Source organism: Panulirus ornatus, chromosome 40, assembly GCF_036320965.1.
Source record: "Panulirus ornatus isolate Po-2019 chromosome 40, ASM3632096v1, whole genome shotgun sequence".
NCBI classification, from domain to species: Eukaryota; Metazoa; Arthropoda; class Malacostraca; order Decapoda; family Palinuridae; genus Panulirus; species Panulirus ornatus.
Window position 1 is genome coordinate 10,624,768 of NC_092263.1, and position 27,789 is coordinate 10,652,556.

Consider the following 27,789-nt stretch of genomic DNA (forward strand, 5'->3'; position numbering starts at 1 on the left):
TTTCATATTATCTCTGTCTGAAGCATTGCAGTAACAAACTAGTTAACACGGGAATACTTGACACAAACTACTATGTATGTATGTTATATATTTAAGCAAGTCATATTCACAAAGGGCTGCAAAAGCTCTCATCCTCACGGGGTTAAGCTTTTCAAGTGCTGAGCTTTCATCAGGTCAAGTATCTGCTGCATCTGATTTGTGTCTAACAAGTAATCATAAGCTCTGCAGGAAAAAAAAAATTATATATCTTCCTTTCATACTATTCGCCATTTCCCGCGTTAGCAAGGTAGCGTTAAGAACAGAGGACTGGACCTTTGAGGGAATATCCTCACCTGGCCCCCTTCTCTGTTCCTTCTTTTGGAAATGTCCACAAAAACTGTCTGCCTCCCCATACAATTTCAAAGGCAATGCCACACTTTCCTTTTAATAATTTGTCATCCCTCCTTTGGCCTTGATTACCATCTGCATATGTCAGGATATGGAATTGGCAAGGTTCCTGAAGTATTCTACATCCATATTTTTGGTCTATAGAGTCTTGATCTGCTGAAAGAGTGAGGCACTGATGAAATGTAGCAGGAAGCAGCTAACTGATCATGCATTCTCAATGCCCAGTGCACCTATAAATCTCATGTGTGCATACATTTTCCTGCTTCCAGATAAGACTTTGGGCTCTCTCCTCCTTAAAAAGATAACCAACCATCTTGAACCACCACAGGTGAGAAAAAATACAGCACCTAAAAGAAAAATTCCCAAAAACGAAGTAGCAGGCATGAAGAGCAAAGAATGAACACCCTTCCCTCAAGATAGCTTGAGGCACACTGAAGTCAGTTGCAAGTGCTGCCACCATTAGAAACAACAAACCTCCTACATACCTCGCCTTCGAAAATATAAGGAGGGCGGTTAATGTTTTTTGTGGAAACTGTACATATATATATATATATATATATATATATATATATATATTCAATGGACCATTCTGCATTACATTATGCAATAGAGGTACAGATTATAAGTGTCTTACCATCAACGCGCATAATGTTCATTTGTTACATGTCTCTCATGATCCTTCTCCGGTCAGTACCTGTGCAATACTAATTTATGGAGATCTCTCAACAATTATCAATTCACAAAGAGCTACATTCTTTTTTCTACAACAAACAGGCACAAGAGAGACATGGTTATCTATGAAGTTGTCTCTGCATTCCTCTGTTTGTGGTAATCATAGAATTACATTTGACCCCTGAAATACAATAGTACATAACAAGATGCCACACACACACTTGCACACACAAAAAAAGTATATACAAATACAGGTATACAATACAGTATTTATTTTCATAGTAATAATGGAAAAAACAATAACAATAATGACATAAAAATAATAATAATAATAATAATAATAATAATAATAATAATAATAATAATAATAATAAATAATTATAATAATAATAATAATAAAGAAGAGGAATGATGTGTCTTCCAACTTTGTACATGTAAGTTAAAATGACAAGTTATGATTCCAAAAGACTATGGAGGACAAACTTTCAAGACTTTTATAATATCGATAAAAACAATGATTTTCATTCATGGAAAACAGACAAAACCTGCATTCTGACTAGCTCCAAGTAACACTTTCTCCCATTACAATGTCCCGTATCAGCATCAACTACTTGACCATTGCTTCATTCTTCAACTGTATTGATAAATGATATTACTGTGAAGCATAAAATATCCCTTGGAGATTCCTCTAAGACCACATTAATGACTTGATCACAATCATCAATGAAATTACCCTAAAATCACAGTAATGATTTCATGAAAGCTATCAAAGAAATTCTTGCAAGATCACTCTCATGATCTCGTCTCCAAAATCACTTTAAAATGATCTCATCTCCAAGATCATTATCATAATCTTATCTCAAAGATCACAGCAAAGTGATCTTGTCTTCAAGATCATGGGAATAATCATATTTCCAAGATCACTGTAATGATCTCATCACAGTTCTCAAAATTACTACCTAAAACACCCAGACTCTCTAAGGGAATGGTTTAATAAAATGCATATTATCAGTTATTACTACCTGCAACAAAGGGTTCAGGAAACTAAAACATACAAAGCTTCAGCTTATCATTCTTTTACAATAAAGTAACAGTTGCAATCATACTGGGTTAAAAATAAATATGTAAATGAAAATAAATCAAAGGTTGCCTATACTCTATATTGGGTTTTGTGGCTGTGAACCAAACATCTGAAGAGTTTGAGGAGTCTAAGGCAGAAATGACTAGATTACCTTTGATAACATTTCTTTTACAAAGATTACAAAAATCCTAATGCTCTTCATTCCTTAAATTTTCATACTTCAAAATGAACAGATCCCCATCCATAATCTTTACTCAACTGCAACTTCTTTTAGAATTTCTCAAGAATGAGAAATACTGGAGTCCTTGTAATACATACCCAGAAAGTGCAATGAATATAACTTTATAAAAAAGATTTATGATGAACTTGTACAATAATCATACTATTAGGCATGAACTAGTCTTTAAATGCGGAGTTAGAGGTCACTCTGCTTTTGGAGGTTCAACATAAATGCGACCCTCAGCCTTGGCCTTCATGTATGCAGCAAAGGCAGCTTTCTCCTTCTTCTCCTTTTTCTTATTACGCACTTCATACTCCAACCTGTAAAAAAAAAATGATAGACTTACCTTTAAAATTCTATTTTTTCATACTTGGTTGTCATTTCCTGCATTAGTGGGGTAAAGCCTGGAGCAAAGAAAGGCTACATACGCTTATATCCACTCTCTAGCAGTCATGTGTATAGCACTGAAACCACAGCACCCTGTCTACAACCAGGCTCCACAGAACTTTCCCTGGTTTACCCCAGACACTTCATATGACATGGTTCAGGCTACTGACAGCATATCAACGTCAGTAGGCCACATTGTTCCAATTCACTCTATACTGTGCATGCCTTTCATAATTCTATTCTAAGCAGCAATAAATTGAGGGTATTATGTTAGTCATGTCTAGCTAAAGCAGCATATCAATCAGAACTATATCTTATGCATTAACCCTTTAACTTCTCAACGAGTTTTTCTTTTCAACCCTCAAAAATACATGTTTTCAAGTCATTTAAAAAAATGTATGTAACCTTACAATCCCTAAAATAATCATACACTGTAACAAGAAAAAAATAACTTTAGGCATTCATTTCATTCACTAATTTCACTTTAACAATGTGTACAAGTTCTCTACATCTTTCAGAACAATACACTAAAAAGAACAACAGGTAAGGAATAAGTGACAATAAATGATTTATTATCTGTTTTACCTACACCAAAAAAATTATTATCACATATTACTTTAATTCATTTCATATAATAAATCTTTTCTTGTTATATAATAAATCTTTTCTTGTTACTTTGAAAGTAGGGCACAAAATTTGGTGTGTAAACATCTGTCTGGAGGCATTGCTCAACTCACATAAATATCTGTCTGAAGACATTATGGGGTTAATCAAAATCTAGCACTGTACAGTATAGAAGCTCGTCAGATCAACACAACTGATTATCAGTAGGTATTTATATGCTGTAGGTATTTATATGTGTACGTGTAGGAAGAGAGGAAAGTGATTGGTTCTCAGTGAATGTAGGTTTGCGGCAGGGGTGTGTGATGTCTCCATGGTTGTTTAATTTGTTTATGGATGGGGTTGTTAGGGAGGTGAATGCAAGAGTTTTGGAAGGAAGGGCAAGTATGCAGTCTGTTGTGGATGAAAGAGCTTGGGAAGTGAGTCAGTTGTTGTTCACTGATGATACAGCGCTGGTGGCTGATTCATGTGAGAAACTGCAGAAGCTGGTGACTGAGTTTGGTAAAGTGTGTGAAAGAAGAAAGCTGAGAGTAAATGTGAATAAGAGCAAGGTTATTAGGTACAGTAGGGTTGAGGGACAAGTCAACTGGGAGGTAAGTTTGAATGGAGAAAAACTGGAGGAAGTGAAGTGTTTTATAAAGGTCCATTAAGGTACAGCTTCTGGCCAGTTGCACAATTGTCACTAATATCCATAGTATTCATTATGACCTCCAAATCCTGAGCTCAAACTAATGAAATGGATAACTATTACTTTAAAGGTCTCTTACCTGTGTTCAATGATCCTCTCAACAATTCTCTGGGTTGTCATGTCATTTCCCGAGTCCAGTCGTTTAAACTTATCCCTGCTTTTGGGTTCAGCATAAGGATCAGACTCATCTATATCTGGCATGATCTCAGACAAACCATGACACACCAAATCCACTTTCAGTTGGTCCATTAAATCTGATGTCACTGAATATGGGGCTCCAATAACAACCTCACTCACATACTGAAAGTTAAAAAATCAGCTACAAACAATATTTCAGACACTATCTTCATAAGTAATTTGAAATGCACATATTAATGCAAGACCTGCAATCTGACCCTAAAGGTTCTGAATTGGCTAACAGATGCTCAATATTCCTGTTATCAACATGGAACATTAAGAGGGTGGTATCATTAGGATGCAAGGTATAATTATTGATCTTTGTATTCCCAGACACCAAGGAGACAAGATCATCATACATAAAATCAGGTGCTCAGAGCCAGAGTGATAAATCAACTGATCACCCAATGTTCAGATTAAAATTTCAAAATGTCTATCACATGCTTTTCTTACCAGCCAAACTAAGGAAATGATAATTCATCACTATGTAAGGGGTGAGAACTCATCTGGCTGATTAGAAAAGCATGTGGCAGACATTTTAAAGCTTCAGTCTTGACATTGGTTGGTCAGCTGGTTGATCTCTCTGACTTCAGGTGCCTGAAATTTTAACTTTACATTCTTAAAAGATCACTGGGTAAATGTACATGTATGTGTATGCACATGTTTTGTTATAGGCATTTGGTAAATAGAGTAAAGACATGGAAATTTTGTGTTTGAGGTGTATTAAATCTTTTGTAAAATCCTGCTGTCATATGCTGAAGCTTACATTATTTCCAGATCAAAGAACTTTAATAAAATAACTTTAATATACATTAAAGATAATCTACATGTTTCACAAAAGCAAAGTACTGCAGTATTAATAAGTGTGCAGGTCAGTACCAAAAGCAGAATATCTTCACCCTGAATCATGATATTTGCTGAAATGGCATCAAACTTTCAAATACACAAATTTTCTAACCACCAAGATTAGATTTAATTTTTGTATATCTTTATCAAGCTCAAAATGGGCAAAAAACTGAAAAACTTTCATCTTTTGCTTACCTTGCAGGCCAAAACAGAGAGAACACGCTCATGCAGGTTCATAATGGGGTAATTGGCCCCTTTGTACCGGTTGACAACAGGATCAGTGTGGAGTCCCACAATTAAGAAGTCTCCTTCTTGCCTAGCCTTTTCTAAGAAATCTAGGTGGCCTACATGAAACAGGTCAAATGCTCCAGCCACATAGACAATCTTGTCACCAGGCTGAGAGAAAAATTCACTAAGATTAGAAATCTAATCATGTAAATATAATTTGTTATATACATACATCTAAGCAGCCTGCTAAAAGATCCAATGCAAGGAAACAGACGAACGAATGGCCCAACCCACCCACATGTATATACATACACATCCACACATACATACCTATACATCTCAATGTATACATACATATATATATATATATACACACAGACATATACATCTATACACATGTGCATAATTCATACTGTATGCCCTTATTCATTCCCGTCGCCACCCCGCCAAACATGAAATGAAAACCCCCTCCCCGCATGTGCGAGAGGTAGCACTAGGAAAAGACAACAAAGGCCACATTCGTTCACACTCAGTCTCTAGCTGTCATGTATAATGCACCGAAACCACGGCTCCCTTTCCATATCCAGGCCCCACAGAACTTTCCATGGTTTATGCCAGACGCTTCCCATGCCCTGGTTCAATCCATTGACAGCATGTCTACCCTGGTATACCACATCATTCCAATTCACTCTATTCCTTGCATGCCTTTCATCCTCTGGCATGTTAGGCCCCAATCACTCAAAATCTTTTTCACTCCATCTTTCCACCTCCAATTTGGTCTCCCACTTCTCATTCCCTCCATATACAAAAATGTTTTTTGTTTTGTAGTGTCCCTTAACATACCATTATGTTTTCTCTTATAAATTTGAAGAATGTTATAAATCTTCTGTTCTTTAATTGTGTCACTGACTTTTTCTTATATGAATTATTATCAAGGTACTGAAAAATCATACTTATTACTTTTCTGTATAAAGAAGCACTTATTATGTTGTAACAATAATTTTGGGCACTAGGGCTAAACTGTTGAAACACAGATTTGCTCTCTCTGCTCGTTGCTTGCTTGGTGACTAGACATGCCTACTGGTTCCTCTATATAATCAGGTTATATTTGCCCTTATTGTTGTCCTTTGTCCTTGATTACTTGTCAGTTGAGGGACGTGGGTATAGGCATTATTTATAAAAGGAAAGAGGGTAGTATTTATGAGTAGAAGTAAATATAAATCAATTAGAATAAATGTTTGAGACACTAGCCTGCCACAGTGTCCATCTTGTGTTCCGATCATAATTTGTGTTCTGCTATTACTTGTAATATATTGTTTTGTTGATCGTTTTGAGAGTATCAGTGATCCTGACCTATTTATCCATTGAAATGTAATAAGCATAAAGTTGGGTTTGATGTTTAAAGATGTCGCTCTTGGCTTTTACCTAGAGGTAGCTTATCAACCGAAACAATTATCTCAGGACATAAGCCTAGGCTAATGTGTTAAGGGGGTGAGACCCAATGCAGTTGAAGGCGGTTGGAATCGTGACAGCACTCATGGCAGCAGTACTATATGCCCCATAACAAAGCAGAAATCTACAGTTAAGGGTGAGGTGCATAACACATGGCATGAGAAGAGACTGTCCTTCCCATGACAAAAGTAGCATTTTGATTTGGCCGTAATACCTTTGGTGTAAGTCCTGAGGAGAACTGGATGATCTTCTGTGTTGTCGGAAGGAACTGCGTAACTCCGGTCCAAGGAGAGCGAGCACTAGCATCAGTCCCTAGACTATCAGAATGGCCACGTTCAACAAGGTACTCTGCTTCTCCAACCTGCAATCAAGTTAAAAACTTACTGAGAAGAGCAAGACTGCAAGTGAACTAGAAGAACAATGAAGTTTGAAGGTACATATATAAACTATAAGTAATTATCACAAGTTTCATAAAAAAATCTTAATCACTTTAAGATGACTAATCACTTCAAGTGAATAATACTGATGGAATCCTTAAAATCTGGCAATTTTGCCACAACCATTTCAATGGATCAGTAAAAGTACTAACACAGGGTTACAATTCCATGTTGTCTACAGTTACACAGTTGCATTTTATGCACCTTTCAAACAATGCAAATTCTGGAGTCTATATATAAAAAAATTCCTGTGTACACAAACATTCACAGCAGCAACTTCAAAGCATATGAAATTCCAAAAATACCAAGGTTTATATAAAAATAAAGATATACCATGTCTAATACAAAAATAAAGATATATGAGGCAAACAACATTCAATAAGGAAACAGCAAAAAAGAGAAGCTCTTCTGGAAAGGTAAGGGCTGACTCCTTTGTTACTTAAATCTGAATATCAAAATTATTCACCGACTACAAAGCCAGAAAAAACATATTGCTGTAGACTATTTTCCATACTCAAGAGATGCAATAAACTCGGCTTCTTTCCAATCAAAGTAGATGGAACCCACACGATGCAAGGCCTTGAAAGGTTCCCTAGCACCAGGTCCACCTCTGTCACTCATTCTCACCCAGACCAGCCAAACACAGCATTCAAGGTATGCAACAAACACCTAATCATTATTCCCAACCTCCACACACACAAGTGGTAGCTGAATTAAAAACCAAGGTGCCATTTGTGTAAATTCTATGAATCCAGAAAGCTGCATCAAACAAAATTATAACTGAGATGGGAAGGATGGTAAGAAAATTCCTTGAATTCTGTCAGAACACTCTCAAACCAATAATTTTCTGCATTCAACAAGGTCTGACGAGTGAAAACTAATTAAGTACTGGTAATCTTTTCTATGTTAAAGGTAGATACTAACTCTTCTGCATTATCTAAAGCCTGAATGATCCTTTAGATGTTGGAATTATAAAACATACCAAATCTACCTCCAATTCTTATCATTTGAATGAAACAAACAGCTCCTATGAGCTATCTGTGTGTCCCAGCCCATATAAATGGACTCATTAAATGCATCTTCCTACTGTTTCTCAGTCTCAGTGTGATCAGCCATGGGAGGAATAAGTAACTGAATACTTCATCTTTTCCTTAACTAGCAAAAGTATGGAGTTTCATATCTGTCTTTTGTCTTTCTACCTTTCAAGAGTCATGTCTATAACACTAAATAAGTTCAACATAACCCTTTTAAGGACTCCAGCTGTATGTATACAATTTACTATGGCAGGACTTCAAAAGTCCTTATACAAATGTCCTCTTCCCATGCATTTGAATTGGAAGGCTTCATCAACATTTTCTCGTACAGACTTCCCTTTCCCATCCATTTCTCCAACATTACAAAAAACAACTCAACATATCACATTCCTCTTTCCATATACCATAATGTTGCTGCACTTTCTGTTCTAAAGGTACTGTTTAGGCCACTGCTCTTGTAAGCTGTCTGTGTATATCCATGCAACTAAGGCTTGGCTCCCTGGCAAGTGTGTGGCTGTTTCTGTTTTGGAGACCAGCCACTGTAGGACTGACTTATGATAACTCTTTCATAAAATAACAAAACAAAGGAATTCTCCTCCTTTTGTCTTTCCCTCTTCCTATAAGCTTTCTACCTTTAAGAGTGAGGTCCACAAACATATGATGAGCTTTGATTATCTTCATTCTTTTTCTCATACTCTATTTTCCTTTCCCCAAGTAGCTATGACTGAAGCATATTTTGCTTGTGCCATATCAGTCATTAAGGAAATGAAGCAAATTGAAGGTTACATGAATAAGAACAAGCAAATTAAATAATGAAAGTAAAAGTCTTTATGATAAAAGAGACTGTAATAAGTGAAAGGAAAAGAAATAATGAAATAAAGAATGGTTCAAATAAGAATCAATCAACTGTTTAGGAGGGGGTCAAACAAACAAGAGTTACTAGAAAAAAATTCAAATTTTTTAATTCTTATAAAGTGCATAATCTCTGACCTGTTGGTGCTGTCGTGTCATGAGCAGCATCCGCCCAACCAGGTCTGTGGTGCTGACGCCCTCTGTCCTCTTGCATTCTCTTTAGGGGTAAAATACACTATTACTTATGTGACTAAGCATACATTTCTTTTAGCACAGGCAAATATCTACTGCCTACATAACTCCATTCCAGTTTTGCAGAAAGTAGATCACCATATTCACCCACTATATCTGCAATATCATAAAACCTGTATAGTACAGAGGAACCTTGCTAGCTCATGTTTATGTTAAAGACGTTGCACTGTCCCTAAATTTGCTTTATGTCACACTGTACGCTATTTCGACTTCCCATTTCTGGCTTCCAAATCCAAGTAAAGCATAGATAGGACAACATATTAGTTGCCCATATTCTAGCTTATCTCTCTGAGCCATGTTTCACTTCTAGTATATTCCTCAGCTTCAACTCTGCTTTTCTGTTGTGGAGAGTACCCAGTATTCCCAAGCTGCCTCCACACATCCCCCTCTCACAACCCTGACAATTTGTCATATCTTGGACTTGTACAAGAAATATGAAGCATGATAAATATGTACTCATGAAGTAAAAATTATTGTAACTTGAAACCATAATCTGTAATTTTACATGTATACACTTACTTGTATCTCTGTGCAGCCTTTACTATGTGGTATGTATCTACTCCATCAGCTGTCATGGTAAGGTCATCTGAAAAAATGGAACCTGCCTAAATATATTCATTCTGGTTTCTCCTTTGACAGGAACGATTTATTTATATATAGAAAGAAATTCCAAGATGGGAGTAAAATTCATTAAAAGTATGAAACTTTATATTTTCACAGACCAGTTAAACATCAAACAAATGACTATTTGTAAATGTAATGCTTAAATCATTCAGAAAATGAAGATGAAATGAAGTATATTCAACACTATATAAAAGATATGAATGGAATAGAGTGAATTGGAGCGATGTGGTATACCGGGGTTGACGTGCTGTCAGTGGATTGAAGCAGGGCATGTGAAGCGTCTGGGGTAAACCATGGAAAGCTGTGTAGGTATGTATATTTGCGTGTATGGACGTATGTATATACATGTGTATGGGGGGGGGGGGGTTGGGCCATTTCTTTCGTCTGTTTCCTTGCGCTACCTCGCAAATGCGGGAGACAGCGACAAAGTATAATAAAAAAAAAATAAATAAATAAATATGAATGCTTTCTAATTTTCTTCATCATTTTGGGGGGGGATTAAAATCAAAATGAAAATACTTGTACAGTTCATTATCACCACTGTAAAGTATTTCACACATCTCCACTGAGAGGTTAATAATTCTAATTCTAATATAGTACATTAGACTATAAAAGAGGGCCATCTGTTAGGAAGCCTGAAATCGAGAGGACATGTAAAAAAAAAAAAAAGTGACATTATGGAAGGAAACGAGAGTTTTAGCAGCTATAATTCAAGGGAATGAAACTTGGTACAAGGGGATCTAATCGTAAAGGTTGGGTGACGTGGCAACTGAGGGTAACTCAGGGGTATGGGGTCCCCTTAGTAAATATAAATGGGCTAATATCTTTTTAAGCTGTGTGCTGAATGAGGGTTGATAATCAAGAATACACAGTTTAAAAAATAGTGAATACACAAGTATACATGAGTAACTGGGTTTACAAGTCAAAATGCGTGATAATATTATGCGCTACTTGACAGGCTCGCAGAAGAGAGGTTGCTGGATAAAAACATGCAGAAAGGGGATGTAGAGTACCACGATTAATTGAATGAAGGCTGGCAGAGGGTGCAAGTAAATGACACTAGGGGAGTGGGAGGGGAAAGTGCTTATAGAAGCTGTGCTTAAATGTGCGTATGAAGTGTTAGTATATGGAAAGTGGGAGATGGAAACGTGAAAAAAAGGCAGTAAGAGATGAAAAGAGAGAGTTACTTTGCTAGTGAAAGAGAAAAGCAAAGTGTATTGATGGAATTTGACCGGAAGGAATGTGAGTGGTGTGAGGAGCAAACAAAAAGGTAAGAGGCCAAGAAAAAATATGAGATGAAACAGATGGGAGTGAGATTATCTATAAGCTTCATAAGTAATAAGAAAATGTTTTGGAAGAAGATGAACTAGGAGAAAAAAGGAAAAAATGGGAGATTGTGAGGAGAGTGGAGGAAGAAGAGGTAACAAAAAAGAAGATATGAAGAAGCGGTGATCTGAGTATTTTTAAGGACTGCTAAGTGTGTTAAATGAGAAGACACACATGATTTGTTTGGGATGAGATGGCATATGGAATGTAAGTAAAAAGGTGAATGATATGGTAAACTGACAGGAGGCAGAGATAACCTTGTGCTAAACAAAATGTGCAAAGGAAGTAAAAGTGAACGGGACTCCAGCTGAGTTTCTCAGATATGACATTAAAAAATGTTAACCATACCTTCTACAAATAACTAAAAGAATTCAAAAGGACATACAGTGGATCAAGGCAAGAACCTATGGGTGATAGGCGACTTGGATACAGGTAGGGAACAGATGAGAGAAGGGAGATATAGACGGGCATGGAGCCCCAGATGCCAATGATAATGGTGATGAAATAAACGGACTTTGCATATCAGCAAGCATGAGTGTTGAAAGTGCTTACTTTAAGAGAAAAGATATTCATAAGTACTTCTGGTAGGACACAGGGAAGACAAGACGGACAAGAAATAACTGATGTTTTGGGTAACAAGGAATATAATAGGGAATGTGCACTACTTGTGATGAAAGAGAGGGTAGGGAAGCATCTGTCAAATAACATGGCATTACCAAGTATATTAGTGTTTGGTTGCAGATGGTATAGGACTGGTAATAAGAATGAATAAAATAAAAAGTATCAGACTGAAAATGCTGAAAAATAGAAAGGTGAAGCATATCTTCCATGATAAGTCAGAAGAAAAGCTACAAGAATATGAAACTGTCCCAGATGAGGTTCAAGTGATGTGGAGACAGTTTAGGACTGTTTTACTGAAAGCTACACAGGCTGTGTGCAGTAAATCACATATAGGGTGTAGCTATATAGACAGAGCATGATGAAATGAAGATCTGAGAAAATATGCTCAGGAAAATTTGAAATATGAAAAAATCTAAATCTACCAGAAAAAAAAATTGATGAACAGATGGACAGAAATGACTGCCTCCTATTTATTATCTATTTAACTACACAGAGGAGACAAAGAAAACTTTCATAATAACAACACAAAGCAAATTACCATTACCGAGTTACCCTTAATTAATAAAAATCAAGTCTAATACACGTGTTTTGTAAACATGGTTATCAACAACTGGAGGTAGGGTACTAAATATGCGTACTGGTTAAAGAGACAACCAAATGCTGCACAGCATTAGGAATTGGGATGGCTTTTAAACATGGATGACAAACTTAAAACAGGCAACTAAAGAGTTTTTGCCATGAAAATAAGGAAAGATCTGTAAAAAATGAAAGCTTAAAAACTGAAAACACAAAGAGAAGATTGTTGTGTCCAAGGTTTACTCAAAATCTACATAATGTTTAATAAGCAAAATCTGTCTAAAATATTGATAATGAATATGTAACTACAATAGTAATTAGAATGAAAAGAGAGACATATGTAAAACTACAGCAAAAATCATGCAAATTAAAACAGCAGGAAAAAAAGATTGGTAAATACTGAAGTTTACTACTGTTTAAGTCTGCTATCCAAAGAAGTACTCATTATAGCATAGAGACACTTACTCTTGGAGACTTAAGAGTAGTTACATTTCATCTAAAAAAATGCACAAAAAGCTTCTGCCAAACTAAGCATTAAAACACTATATCTAACCAGATAATAGAAGTCTGGACAACACAAGGCAACACAGTATTCGTGACTTGGAGTTAATTAGCTGGCCTGGGATATGCAAGACTAGTTTGTTATAGTGTATATGGTAAGAATGAATTTAGAAATACAGAAATGAAAATTTCATCAAAATAGGAGCTGTTTTGTCTGTGAGACTTACCTCCATGTACACAGAAATTACAATTGTATTTGTCCAAAGTTTCAATGGTGGTAACATAAGGAGCTCCTTCAACTACTTCATCCACCCATTTGATTGCTCGTACCATTTTATATCTGCAAAAGTAAGCACATTCTCATTTCCAAAAATAGTAAAAAACAAACACTTCATTAATCTGAGACTAAATCAGTGAAATATCTTTGGAATATATTTCACATAAGGAAAGAATGCGAGACAGGGAGCTTACAAAGAGTGTGTATAATATTACAATTAAATAGGTTTGTGTGAGAGGAAGGCCATCTCTGACATGGGGAAACAGGGTGAAATAGTATTAAAGGGAGAAGAATGTTGGAAGAATGCATGGAATGGTGCATGAGGGAGGCACGTATGGACAGGGATGAGTCAAAGCTATTTTGCTGTGGCAGTCCCTTTGATTGGAGTTCCTGGTAGGAATGGGCATCAGAGATATACACAGCTAGCTCCTTTACCTACTTCATCTACCCATTTGATTACATGTACTATTTTTTTTCTGCAAAAGTAAACACTTCATTTCTGGTAACATTAAAGAAGCAAATGCTTCATTAAACTGACAATAAACAAAACCAAGAAGAAATCTTTTGGAATATGTTTCACATCTTGCTACTGGATCATTAATATTAAGATGAGTTGAGAAGGATAACAATTAATATGTTTCATGAAAGCATTCCATATGCCACCAGAGAGAATTTCATACACACGGATTCACCATTTTCCGTGTTAGCGAAGTAGCGTTAAGAACAGAAGACTGAGCCTAAGAGGGAAAAGCCTCGCTTGGCCCCCTTATCTGATCCTTCTTTTGGAACACTATACATTTCAATGTATATATACATACATATATACACATGCACATATTCATACCTGCTGCCTTCATCCATTCCTGCCCCACAGGAGCTGACCACATGCAGGTGTATAAATATTTCTTTAAGGATCCTTTTTACACTTGCAACAGAATACTATAATAAATGACTGATCAAATGAATTGAATAATCATTGGTCAATGATTATTCAATTTAACAATTATCTATCAACAGAGAAACAGAAGATAATTCTTTATTCTTCATATCTACTTGCATTTTCTGCAATAATAAAGAGGCATTAAGAGCATATGACGGAGCCTTAAAGGATAAATCCCTGCTTAGCTGCTTCTTCTATACCAACTTCAAGAAAGTAATAACTCAGGAGGATTCCAAGCCCCACATTCCCATTCCCCTTAGCAGTTTCAGGTAATGTTTCAAAACAGTGAATATAACCTATCTCAGTGTAATCTCTGGGTGAAACTTAAGACTTCCATATGGTTTACAGAGAATAAACACTGGGAAACACATAGATTATATTTCTTTCTTTCTTTCAATACTATTCGCCATTTCCCGCGATAGCGAGGTAGCGTTAAGAACAGAGGACTGGGCCTTTGAGGGAATATTCTCACCTGACCCACTTCTCTGTTACTTCTTTTGGAAAAAAAAAAAAAAAGAAAAATGAGAGGGGAGGATTTCCAGCCCCCCGCTCCCTTCCCTTTTAGTCGCCTTCTACGACACGCAGGGAATACGTGGGAAGTATTCTTTCTCCCCTATCCCCAGGGATTATATTTAATAAACCCTATTCTGAAAAAGTCTGTCAGAGAAAATTTCCGTCTAATAATTCTATCACTGCTTTGGAAACTCCCCAAGACTAAACACTGATTGAAATCTCAAGCAAAATATTTCTTTTCCTAACACACATCACATAACCCAAAATCTCTTATTACTGGTATAATATGCAGGGATACATGCATTTGTTTTAATCACTCATGTCTGGAACATAATCATACAAAACAAAAATCTATGCTTTTGCTCATTTTTCATAATATGTCCACATCTGATGTGATGAAAAAGACATCGGAAGAGACTAATGTGCTTTTTAATCGTGTATCTAAAAGAAATTACACAAATAGAAAAAATAATGCCATCTATTCATAAACTCCGATGATGGAAAATGATCTTAAGGCTTCCTGTTTGATAAGACAGCACTGACAAACCATAACCAGTTACAATAACCTTTGAATAAAGAGGAAAAGCAAATACTTTCAAATATTACAAATATCACAACAATAAATAATACAAAACCATATCACACATACATCACCAAAGATGGGCATAACACATTCCTCCACCTTCATGTTTTGTACATAACACTATAAGATGAATCACTTTCACATGCAGCTGAAACTTTCCTATTGTGATAAACATATTTCATGCCCAAGCAGATTATGAATTACCCAGGGAAATAATGGCTTAAAGTGAATTTGACACTCGTGTAAGAGTTTATTACGAGATGAGAGACCTCAATGAAGAGAAACAAAAAACCCGTAATAAGTTTAGTTGTCAAAGGAAAGAGGCTATAATGCTGACCTACAGTGGCCTGATACCAATAGTCTAAAAATATTGTATTCTCATATATTGTTTTCTGCTGAACACAAAACACTTACTGTTCTAGAAATCAGAAAGATAAAACCACAGGGGTTATCATTCAAGTGAAACCTGTATCAGAGTATCAGAGCATTGACCAACAGATAAGTTGTTGCTAAGCTGAAGCTGCTTAGGCTCTTTTAGAAAATGGGAATACACCTTATCACCAGCAATCTACCATGCATGTATTAATGTATATCACAGCATGTAAGCATTACACAACAGTTTGAAGTTCATTTGTACCAGGTCAGTGATATTGGTCTGTCTTGTGCTAATAACTCAAGTTCAGAAATAGAAAGAATGCAAGTGTGGATAATGAGAAAGGACGCTACTCAAACATATTTACCATTCAAGACCAAATTCCCCTGGTGTCTTTTCTGAAGTTTCTCACTGAATCATCCTGATTCAGCTACATGGAACCATTCTCGTGTCATGGCAACTAGCCAATTATGGATAAGTAAGACCAATCTAATTTCCCTGAAGCTCACCTAATGCACAGTACAGATACACACTCCAATAAGCCATAACAGAAACTTACATACAAATATCTGCATAATACCTCTAGTAACATATTCCTATCATAGCTGACTTAGCCACATATCTATTTCATGAAATATTATCATGATAATGGAAAAAAATATTATCATTTAAGTTGGTGGAATATGAAAATGCTTTACCATCATTCAATTCTACATTTCACACTACAGATGGCCTGTTCTTTTAGCATACATCTCATAAAAATCACTGGGCACAGAACCATCTCTAGAAATACCAATGCACATAAATACTCTTACTTTCAAAACAGGACGCTTTAGCTGTACTAATCACAGTGCATCACATATGGCACAGCAAAAACATGAAAAGAGGATGGTCCATGTACGTACCTTTCATCTTCAGTAAACACAGGTGGTCCTTTATGTTTCGTGATCTCCTCATCAGTATGGACATGAAAAGAGGATGGTCCATTTACGTACCTTTCATCTTCAGTAAACACAGGTGGTCCTTTATGTTTCGTGATCTCCTCATCAGTATGGACACCAACAATCAGGTAATCGCCCATGGCCTTTGCTTGACGCAGGGAGTTTGCATGTCCAAAGTGAACCATATCATAACTGAAAGGGAATATAAAATATAGGGTAAATGCTAAAATCCATATGATAAACCTGTTCACATATCCTGTCGCTGTATTTCAGGCTGCAGGGTATAATAAAACTAAGTTATCTATAGTTTTATAATCCATGTGTCAAAGTGATCCACAAGAAAACAGCGCTAATGGCACTACACTCTATTAGAAATAACTAACACTTCAAAACCACATTCCAACATAGCATCCACAATTCAAATTCAGAGTTAAAGTTTCAAGGGAGATAATCTATAAAACGAACAAGCCAACAAATTTGTACTCTCTGCTAACAAGACTTCTGTCACAGGTGATGATCCTTGGTGGGGCCAGGCACTTAAAAGGAAAAGAATGATTATTGTTAAGAGCTTTTACGGAGGTAGTAACTTTTTATTACGGGCAAAAACAGTCAGCTGTTGTGAGAAACACAAGATTTATTTTTCAAAATGAGGTAAATAAAAGTGAGATAAAGTGTGAAGACTGGGAGAAAAACTAAGAGCTGTAAGTGTATGGTGCAAGATGAGGCATAAAGACAGAAAACAAAATTGAGAAGGATAAGAGTATGGAGCATAAAGGAAAAAATTTAGACAATATTAGTAAATGTCCTTATGTAGATTTTTCTTTACTGACAACCATTAGCTCCTACTTTAATTCAAGTTCTGCTCATAGTGACTGGAAAATTTGAATGAGTTCTACTAACAACAATGGAATGGGAGTAATAAGTTCTGCTGATGATCAACTAATCATCTTCTACATCCAGTTATAGGAGTTGAGCAACAGATTTCACCTACAATCACAGGGAATAAGAAAAAGAGATGTTATCAAAAATCATGAAACCTGAGCAAGAGGCCAACTCACAAATATGGAAGTTCCTCAAAAAATTCTGACCATATATGAAAAGATAAAAACAAGCTCTTATTAGTATGGAAAACAAGTAGCAATTTTTCCTGCAATTCTGAAAGATAAGTAACCAAGTTCTGCTCACATATTCAGAGAACTGAGAATAGTAATAAGTTCTTCTCACAACCATGGCAGCTAAGGAAGAAGACAAGTTTCAAATCTTAAGAGCTACGTAACAAGTTCAGTCCAATCAAGATCATGGAAACTATATAAAAGGTCTCCTCATAATTCTACAAGTTAAGGAACAAGATTTGTTCCAAGGAAGCAAGCAAAAATTCTTATTCACAACCCTAAATCACTGGCAACAAGTTATGCCCATGATACCGGGAGATAAATAACAAGCCATCCCATAATCGTAAAACCTCAGCAAAAAGTTGTTCCCAGTCTTGGGAGCTTAGCAACAAATTCTGTCCACAGCAATTGGAGATATGTAACAAGTTCTGCATACAGTCTGAGATTATCTAAAATCATATGCCTCATCAACAGCTCAGGTTATCAGTGGCTTCAGGTCTGAGAACTACTCAAAAGAACATCCTGTGCAAAGTTGCTACTAATGTTATGTATCACAGCTCTCAAATACCCCACAGAAACGATATCAAAATTACAGTAACCCTAAACAAGAAGGGTCATGCAGTCAAGAAATGCAAAACATAAATTTCTACAATTCCTCCCATGCCAAACAAGCAAAACATGAGGAAGGGAAGGAACTACGAGAGGAAGCATTTTGTGTGGCTTCCTCCACACACACACACAGACACTTTTGCTGCACAAGTAGGTCACAATGGTAGATCTAAAGTAATTTACCTATTACTGTTATCATTATCATTACTATAGTACAACCCAATGGATCCCTTCTATATGGGCTCCTGAAACTTCAATGCTGCACCACAACTAGTATCTGGGAAAGAAGAGACTCCTTTGGAGTGGGAAGTTCTTATATGAGATTGTACTCCAAGAATATGACTTCAACAAGGGTGACTTTTCACATGCATTATAACCATAAGCAGAGGGAGTCCAGTAATGTCATGATTGTTTATGAATATGTAAACAATACATAGAGTCTATTCCAAAATTCCAATCTTATAAAAAATGCAACAGGGTTTTGCTGTTGTCTCGTATCATATACACAGAAAAGTATGAGACGATTCTGTATCAAAAGCCAACTGCTGGTCACATAGTTTGGCCTTGTATCATCCCAAAATCAGATATTCCCAAACTACTGTGTGTACCAGTGCCCCAAGGAAAGACTGTCCCTTAACTAATTTTGGAGCTCTGACACATTTGTGCAAAAGTGTGCCCCTCAGCTAAAATTAAGAGCTTCAGCAATATGGCAAGCAAGTATTGATATCTAACAAAAAACTTTACTACTAATAGACACAAAAATAGTCACTAACGCTTCTAAAGAAACAGATGCCTAAGGCATGCCTCTGCTGAGGCAAGCAAACAATTAAAACACACAAACAGATAACCGAAAGTCTGTAACTAATAGCAGAAGCACACACCGAGAGAGAGAGAGAGAGAGAGAGAGAGAGAGAGAGAGAGAGAGAGAGAGAGAGAGAGAGAGAGAGAGAGAGAGAACATAAAAACTATAGCTTGAATGACATACATTGTGACACAAGTGACTAAAAAAGTGAAGAACAAAAGAAGAGAAGTATCAGCCTGAGTATTCAAGGGGAGGTAATCTACTAATAACTGTGTCATGGCTAGCAAGAAATTGTGTTGCACATCAGTTCACAGCAGAGAATGTGGAGTAAGATATCCTTGAAAAAGCAACAGTTTAAAGAAAACATTCAAAGAATACTGTGATTTGAAAATCTAACAAATCTGTGGCTGATGTAAAAGTCTATGATTCAAAAGGTAGAGGCTAGAATAAATACGATCACAGTTGGAGACATAGGAAAGAATAGACTTAAAAAAAAAAATATGTATTCAAAATAAAATAAAAAAAACAATATGTAAACAGAAACACTGATAATGAAGTCTAATAGTTCAATGTCTAAGTGATGGAGATGTTGAGAGGTGATTCAGGCCTGCTGACTAACAGTGTAAAAATGTGAGGTGACCTTTCACTCCCACCAAGTTCCTTGTCATCACGTGCATCCATATTTTAACTCGTATAACAAGGTGTGATCATCAAAAACTTGAGCTCTGGGCTTAGTAACCAGTCTACCACTGGATGTGTTTAAGTTTCAAACTAAAAGTTCAGGAAGCAATATTTCAAGTTAAGGACAGGGTTCACATTCTTCATCTGGTAAAGGTCAGGCACAAAAATCCTTGCTGTTAACTGAAACTATGTATACAAAAGGAAAAATGGTTGAATGTTATACAGCATACTTGCACTATCAACATAATCTTTTTTTGTCCTCAGAGTTCCCAGAATAAACCTTTGTAAAACAATATACAATTGGTGTACAGTTCAACATCATTTTTCCTAGAAAATGACATGCATCATACAAATTTTCTGTTCAAGGCAAGTGCTGTGTGCATCTATAAAAACTTTAAGATAATTCATCTTAACATTCCCTTGTATTTGGTAAAATCAGCAAACTATGTCCCCTAAAAGTGAATTAGAATGACAAACTGTAGCTTGCAAACAAGCCTTCTGAATCATCAAGATCCCTTATAAGGCATCAAATCCATAAACATAAAAGGGCAATTTCCACCTATCTCTAAATTTCACTCATTTTCCCTCAGTGAAAGTTCAATATAATACAATTCAACCCTTCAAAACCATAAACGTGTTATGTATAACAATATCCTCTGCTTATCCAGGAAAACTCCATATACTGAATATCAAACATTCTGTTTCCCAAAAGTTTAGAGCGTTGTATAGGTGCCATAAATCATCTTCCTTGTAAGTAGTCATTCCACATCTACAGAGGTAAATTTCACATCAGTATGGAATACTGCTAGCATATCTGAGATGGCTTATCCTGTATCTCATTCTCAACCATTAAGAAATTAAAGCAATTCAACTAATTAATTCTTATGCTATCACATATCTTTACTCACCCTTTACTCACCACTGTTCTCTCTCTGTTGCATAGGCATTATTTTAGCCACCAATTTTCTCAGGTGTCTGCATGATACTACAGACCTCTTTCTGTTGTACGAGCATCATTTTGCCCAATAATCTTGAGATGACTGGATAGTATTGCTGCCTTCTCTCTGTTGCACAGGCATCATTTTTGCTACTTCTTTCAACAGATGTCTGCACGTATTCTGGCCAGAAAAGCTGTTAAATTCCTTTCCCTTTTCTTGTTACCCTTCTATCTCACAGACTTCGGATCACTGAGACCAGAGGAGCTCTACTTAATCACTATTTTCTTTCTCATGCTCTTTATTTCTCCTTTCATCAAAGATGGCAAAAATTAGGACATGTTTTTGCCTGTGCCATAATTATCATATAATTCATGGAAAAAATCTTATAGCATTGAATACTCCATCAATTTTTCCACATGCAGTAAATTATATCCCTTTAAACCTCAATCAGGGTATAACATATCTATTTCTAACTTGCTTTGAGTCAAATTCAGCAAATGTGCTTATCACGTGACAAACACATTATGAATAAAATACGAACTTATTGCAACAAAACTTGCCACTCACAAGAACTATATATTATGGCTTTTGTTACTTGTGCAGTTTCAGATGCCTTATCTTTTAAACATCAAACCTTTTTATGTTCTCAATTATTTTTCTGCAAGATTCCTTGTTTGATCTTTATCTAAATATACCATATATCTTTCAAAAGGCCTTACTGTCAGGAAAACAGTACTGGCTTCATGAAAAAGACCCTAGTCAGCCAAGATTACTAACAAATAATTGAGCATTCTGAGTGTTAAAGTAACCATATGAAGTATCGGATAGAAGCTCATATCACAGACTTATTCTTTCTTTTTTTTTGTTGAAATGCTTTGTCATTTCCATATTCAATTTTCAATTTTCTTTGGATACCTTCATAAACATGTGCTGATGATGCATACAAAATGATAGGCACAAAATGTTTGTGTACTATTACTTCAGGACAAATAATAGTTTCTTGCACCAACTTGAATCCCAGAAATTTGTGTTATATACTGTATTGTGTCATTCAGCAAGCCTAACAGTTACTAAAGCATATACATTTTGAAGAAAACTGTCTGATGTTTCATGTGTCAAGTCAATATCTTTGGAACTAATAAACCAAGCCAGTGCATGACAACCATGGGCACAAATACTTTCAACCTGAGGGTTCCTAAAAAGACCTAAAGAGGAAAACAATCTTTTTTGAGGAAATCAGTGGTAATGAAAAGTTTGAACAAATACCTAGAATACCTGGAAAAAACATGCAATGTGTAACCCATTGGCCCATGTTTTGGTATAGATGGACAAACACTAACTGAAAATTAACAAGTCTAAATAGATGCCAAAGAAATGTATGTATTAATTTACTGGTGTATAAGTTTGAGATGCATGCTTTATCTGCATGGTGGTCTTACACATTAGCTCCAGACCTCTGGACTGTAAGCAGTTGTTGGTAGGCAGCCATCAATCCATCAACCAGGGAGGTAACAGGGAGGTTTATCACTAGTACTACCCACATAGGCATCAAGAGGGTTAGTGACAACTGCACAGAGCCAATACTTTGGTGACTGTCAAAATACACTCCTCTCATCCAAGTAACTGTCTTTTCTTTCTGCCTTACCCATATATGGACTGCTGGCATTCTGTCCACAAGAAAACTCTACTTGTCACAAATGACAACCGACAACACTTAACTTGCTAAACTCATTCTTTGTAACTCAAAGATTTTCCTGCAGTGAGCACTATATACTAACTCTACCTTCTGGCAAAACGAGAGGAGCAACAGATAAAAGTAGTAAGAAGAAACTTTACGTAAAAATACTAAGTAAAAGAAGTAGGTGGGCACTTAGGCAGGAGCATTAGTTAGTAGTAGTAGGTTGGAACATTAAGTACATACAGTAGGTAGACATAGTCAGTAAGATCATTCTGTAGGAGACTAAGAAAATAGCACTAGAGTTTCCCTTCTGCCTGTGGCATGCTAAGGTTATGGCACTAAAGGCTAAAAAACGGCATTGGAAGTCACAATTTGTTGAGACTTTTGCCGTGGCCATCCCCTCATGAGAGTTCCCGAAGAGAATGGGCATTGTAGATACAGATAGATAAGTGTGAAATGATAAAAAAATACATGATAAGCTCGAGAAAGTAGAAGACTACATCAGTTTAAAAAAGTTTATGATCACTGGGCTCAAAGTCATACTGTGATACATCCAGTGTGGAGCTTGATGAGCTCAATTCAACTGATAACCTAGTTTCTCCTTCATAATACCTGATGTGCTAATCTTTCCAATGTGCAGCCTGATAGGCTCCTCTCCAGTGTGGAGCCTTATGCGCTCCTCTTCAGTGTGGAGGCTGACATGCTTATCTCTCCAATGTGGAGCCTGATGGTCTTCTCTCCAGTATGGAGCCTGAGGTGCTTGTCTCTCCAGTGCGGAGCCTGATGTACTTCGTGTCTTCACTGTGAAGCCTTATCACTTATCTCCCCAGTGTGAAGCATGACGTTCTTGTCTCTCCGGTGTGGAGCCAAACCTGCTTCACTTCAGTGTGGTGCTCAATATGCCTATCTCTAAGGTGTGAATACTGATATGTTTGTCTCTGGTGTGAAGCCTGACATGCCTGTCTCTGGTGTGGAGCTTGACATGTCTGTCTCTCTGGTGTAAAGCCTGACATGCCTGTCTCTCTGGTGTGGAGCCTGACATGTTTGTCTCTCTGGTGTGAAGCCTGACCTGTCTGTCTCTCTAGTGTGGAGCCTAACATGTCTGTCTCTCTGGTGTGAAGCCTGACATGTCTGTCTCTCTGGTGTGAAGCCTGACATGTCTGTCTCTCTGGTGTGAAGCCTGACACACTTGTCTCTCTGATGTGGATCCTGATATACTTGTTTCTCTGGTGTGGAGCCTGATATACCTATCTCTCTAGTGTAGAGCCTGATACACGTGTCTCTCTGGTGTGAAGCCTGATATACTTGTTTCTCTGGTGTGGAGCCTGATATACTTGTTTCTCTGGTGTGGAGCCTGATATACCTATCTCTCTAGTGTGGAGCCTGACACACTTGTCTCTCTAGTGTGGAGCCTGATATACTTGTCTCTATGGTGTGGAGCCTGACATGCTTGTCTCACTAATGTGAAGCCTGACATGCTTGTCTCACTAATGTGGAGACTGAAACACTTGTCTCACTAGTGTAGAGCATGACACGCTTGTCTCACTTGTGTAAAGTCTGACACGCTTGTCTCACTAATGTGGAGACTGACACACTTGTCTCACTAGTGTGGAGCCTGACACACTTGTCTCACCAGTGTAGAGCCTGACAGGCTTGTCTCACTAATGTGGAGCCTGACATTCTTGTCTCACTAGTGTGGAGCCTGACACGCTTGTCTCACTAGTGTGGAGTCGAACACGCTTGTCTAACTAGTGTGGAGCCTGACACGCTTGTCTCACTAAGGTGGAGCCTGACACGCTTGTCTCACTAGTGTGGAGCCTGACACGCTTGTCTCACTAAGGTGGAGCCTGACACGCTTGTCTCACTAGTGTGGAGCCTGACACGCTTGTCTCACTAGTGTGGAGCCTGACACGCTTGTCTCACTAGTGTGGAGCCTGACACGCTTGTCTCACTAATGTGGAGCCTGACACTATTGTCTCACTAGTGTGGAGCCTGACACTATTGTCTCACTAGTGTGGAGCCTGACACGCTTGTCTCACTAGAGTGGAGCCTGACACGCTTCTCTCACTAGTGTGGAGCCTGACACGCTTCTCTCACTAGTGTGGAGCCTGACACGCTTGTCTCACTAGTGTGGAGCCTGACACGCTTGTCTCACTAGAGTGGAGCCTGACACGCTCGTCTCACTAGTGTGGAGCCTGATACGCTCGTCTCACTAGTGTGGAGCCTGACACTATTATCTCACTGGTGTGGAGCCAGACACTATTATCTCTAGTGTGGTGCCTGACACGCTTGTCTCACTAGTGTGGAGCCTGACATTCTTGTCTCACTAGTGTGGAACCTGACATGCTTGTCTCACTAGTGTGGAGCCTGACACGCTTGTCTCTAGTGTAGAGCCTGACATGCTTGTCTCACTAGTGTGGAGCCTGACACGCTTGTCTCACTAGTGTGGAGCCTGACACTCTTGTCTCACTAGTGTAGAGCTTGACATGCATGTCTCTCCAGTGTGGAGCCTGACACTCTTGTCTCACTAGTGTGGAACCTGACACGCTTGTCTCACTAGTGTGGAGCCTTGACACGCTTGTCTTACTAGTGTGGAGCCTGATACTCTTGTCTCACTAGTGTGGTGCCTGACACGCTTGTCTCACTAGTGTGGAGCCTGATACTCTTCTCTCACTAGTGTGGTGCCTGGCATTATTATCTCACTAGTGTGGTGCCTGACACGCTTGTCTCCCTAGTGTGGAGCCTGACATGTCTGTCTCTCCAGTATGGAGCCTGATACGCTTGTCTCATAGTGTGGAGCCTAACATGCATGTCTCTCTGGTGTGGAGCCTGACATGCCTGTCTCTCCAATGTGTAGCCTGAAATGCCTGTCTCTCCAGTATGGAGCCTGACATGCCTGTCTCTCCAGAGTGGAGCTTGACACTATTGTCTCACTAGTGTGGAGCCTGACACTATTATCTCACGAGTGTGGTGCCTGACACTATCTCACTAGTGTGGTGCCTGACACGCTTGTCTCACTAGTGTGGAGCCTGACACTATTATCTCACTAGTGTGGTGCCTGACACGCTTGTCTCACTAGTGTGGTGCCTGACACTATTATCTCACGAGTGTGGTGCCTGACACTATCTCACTAGTGTGGTGCCTGACACGCTTGTCTCACTAGTGTGGAGCCTGACACTATTATCTCACTAGTGTGGTGCCTGACACGCTTGTCTCACTAGTGTGGTGCCTGACACTATTATCTCACGAGTGTGGTGCCTGACACTATCTCACTAGTGTGGTGCCTGACACGCTTATCTCACTAGTGTGGTGCCTGACACTATTATCTCACTAGTGTGGTGCCTGACACGCTTGTCTCACTAGTGTGGTGCCTGACACTATTATCTCACTAGTGTGGTGCCTGACACGCTTGTCTCACGAGTGTGGTGCCTGACACTATTATCTCACTAGTGTGGTGCCTGACACGCTTGTCTCACGAGTGTGGTGCCTGACACTATTATCTCACTAGTGTGGAGCCTGACACGCTTGTCTCACGAGTGTGGTGCCTGACACTATTATCTCACTAGTGTGGTGCCTGACACGCTTGTCTCACTAGTGTGGAGCCTGGTATACTTGCCTCTCTGGTGTGGAGCCTGACATAATTGTCTCTGCTGTATATATATATATATATATATATATATATATATATATATATATATATATATATATATATATATACTTTATAGATGATGGCACATCAGCAGGGATTCTCATGGTTTACTGAAACTTTGCAATACTCAACATGTTTCACGCAGGAAATCCGTCTCGTCAGGTGTATACAAGTTAAATTTTCCAACACACACACACACATACACAACATTATATCTGTTGAGACATGGCGGTAAAAAGGTCGACAGGTGTGTGTGTGTGTGTGTTGAAACTCTGTGAAATGGTGTACACCTGATGTGTATTTCCTCCTTGAAACATTAAATGTTTCATTTCCCTTTATATATATATATATATATATATATATATATATATATATATATATATATATATATATATATATATATATATTGGAAAGGATCATAATTTTGCGTGATCAAGATATTCCTATGAGAACTTAGCGTGTTTCATTTTTCCCGTTTCATTTTTCATAGGAATATATATATATATATATATATATATATATATATATATATATATATATATATATATATATCACTCATAAAATACGTATATTGTAAATGATACAATAAGTTTTTCTTAAAAGTTCACTTTTAGGGCTACTCCCGTGTAACCGAAGCCCAAGTCGCAGCCTCGACCACTCGTTCGATGAGTTGGTGTGTCGTCTGCAGTAGCCCCAGATGATAACAAAATACCGCCCTTATCAAGCCAGCCTCCCAGGCAAATCGACGGGATATACACACCGAACCTCAAACGCACTAATATAACACACTGGCTGCCGTCAGAGACACGCATACATCATCTCCCACACATATGTCCAAGGTTACAAGATATACTGATTGAGATGGGCCAAGGGGACAACGTCCGGATCTCATGGAGGGTTCAGGGAGGCCCCTAGTTGGCCGTTGCCGACACTCACCAGCCATCGCACCACACCCTCACGGGGTTCTCGCGGCCGCCTTCACTTTCCATGGTGTGTCCGGAGCGGGGGGGGTGGGGTGTGGTGTGGTGCACTCGTGGAGGAGCCGCTCGGCTGTGTGCCACCGTCTGGTCCGTGGGGGCGACTGACGCGGCTCACCGGCCCACCTCACGCCACCACACACCAACCTACGCACACACGCTCACGCCACGCCCACCTGCTCCACCATTACCCCCAATTGATTCCCCAACGTTCAATGTTAACTACCCGTTCCCGAGGGTCAGGGGGGGAGCCAATGTATTCTCCCGTATGATGATTGTTAGCAGGTGGCGTCTGCGATTGCCTGTAACTGTCGTCTGGTCAAACGTGGGAGCGGCCGGGATGCGCTGCGCACCTCGGACAATGGCCGCCATAAGGCAGAGGTTGCCCGGCGGGAACTTTGAAGTGCGTGCGATAATCTATCGCCACGCGGGGACCTTATCTATCTCTCTCTTGGCGCGGACATCACCTCATACAGGCAAAGGGTCATCATAACAACACACTTTTTAAGATAGGTTTCCTGTTATCTTCCTTATCAGGTGAGTCAGGATGGCGCGCCAGTCCGCCTTATCTCACCCCAGTCTACTTCAGGCAGTCGCAATCTTACAGGGGGGGGGACTTTAATGAGGGAAACGTTATGTGATTTATCTAAATGGCTCTTATCTGGTGGCTAAAGGGGGAGGTGACGGTGGTTCGATTCACACCTGAACCATTAAATAAGGAATATGTCTTCCAG

The 27,789-nt window shown here is 38.3% G+C and overlaps 1 protein-coding gene across 5 annotated transcripts; it reads right to left on the reverse strand.

The window, feature by feature from the left end:
• Positions 1 to 1,316: 1,316 nt before the first annotated feature.
• Pect (phosphoethanolamine cytidylyltransferase) lies at positions 1,317 to 27,191 on the reverse strand. Of its 5 annotated transcripts, none has more exons than XM_071685489.1 (9): positions 27,015 to 27,191; positions 16,574 to 16,801; positions 13,210 to 13,322; positions 9,854 to 9,935; positions 9,221 to 9,299; positions 6,974 to 7,120; positions 5,275 to 5,475; positions 4,136 to 4,356; positions 1,317 to 2,680 (listed from the first exon to the last, which is right to left on the reverse strand). In XM_071685489.1, the coding sequence occupies exons 1-9, from the start codon at positions 27,065 to 27,067 to the stop codon at positions 2,563 to 2,565; spliced, it is 1,242 nt and encodes a 413-aa protein (XP_071541590.1). In that variant the 5' UTR covers positions 27,068 to 27,191; the 3' UTR covers positions 1,317 to 2,562. The 5 variants fall into 5 exon arrangements, with proteins under 5 accessions (XP_071541590.1, XP_071541593.1, XP_071541591.1 ...); XM_071685492.1 differs by having other exon boundaries at positions 16,664 to 16,801; positions 27,015 to 27,184; XM_071685490.1 differs by having other exon boundaries at positions 9,854 to 9,920; positions 27,015 to 27,184.
• Positions 27,192 to 27,789: the final 598 nt, after the last annotated feature.

Coding starts and splice junctions, on each gene's coding strand:
- Pect (XM_071685489.1), bottom strand. CDS start 27,067: ATGGAAAGTGAAGGCGGCCGCGAGAACCCCGTGAGGGTGTGGTGCGAT. Junction 9,936..13,209: donor TAATTTCTGTGTACATGGAG/GTAAGTCTCACA, acceptor ATATTTAGGCAG/GTTCCATTTTTTCAGATGAC. Junction 9,300..9,853: donor AAGGCTGCACAGAGATACAA/GTAAGTGTATAC, acceptor TTACCCCTAAAG/AGAATGCAAGAGGACAGAGG.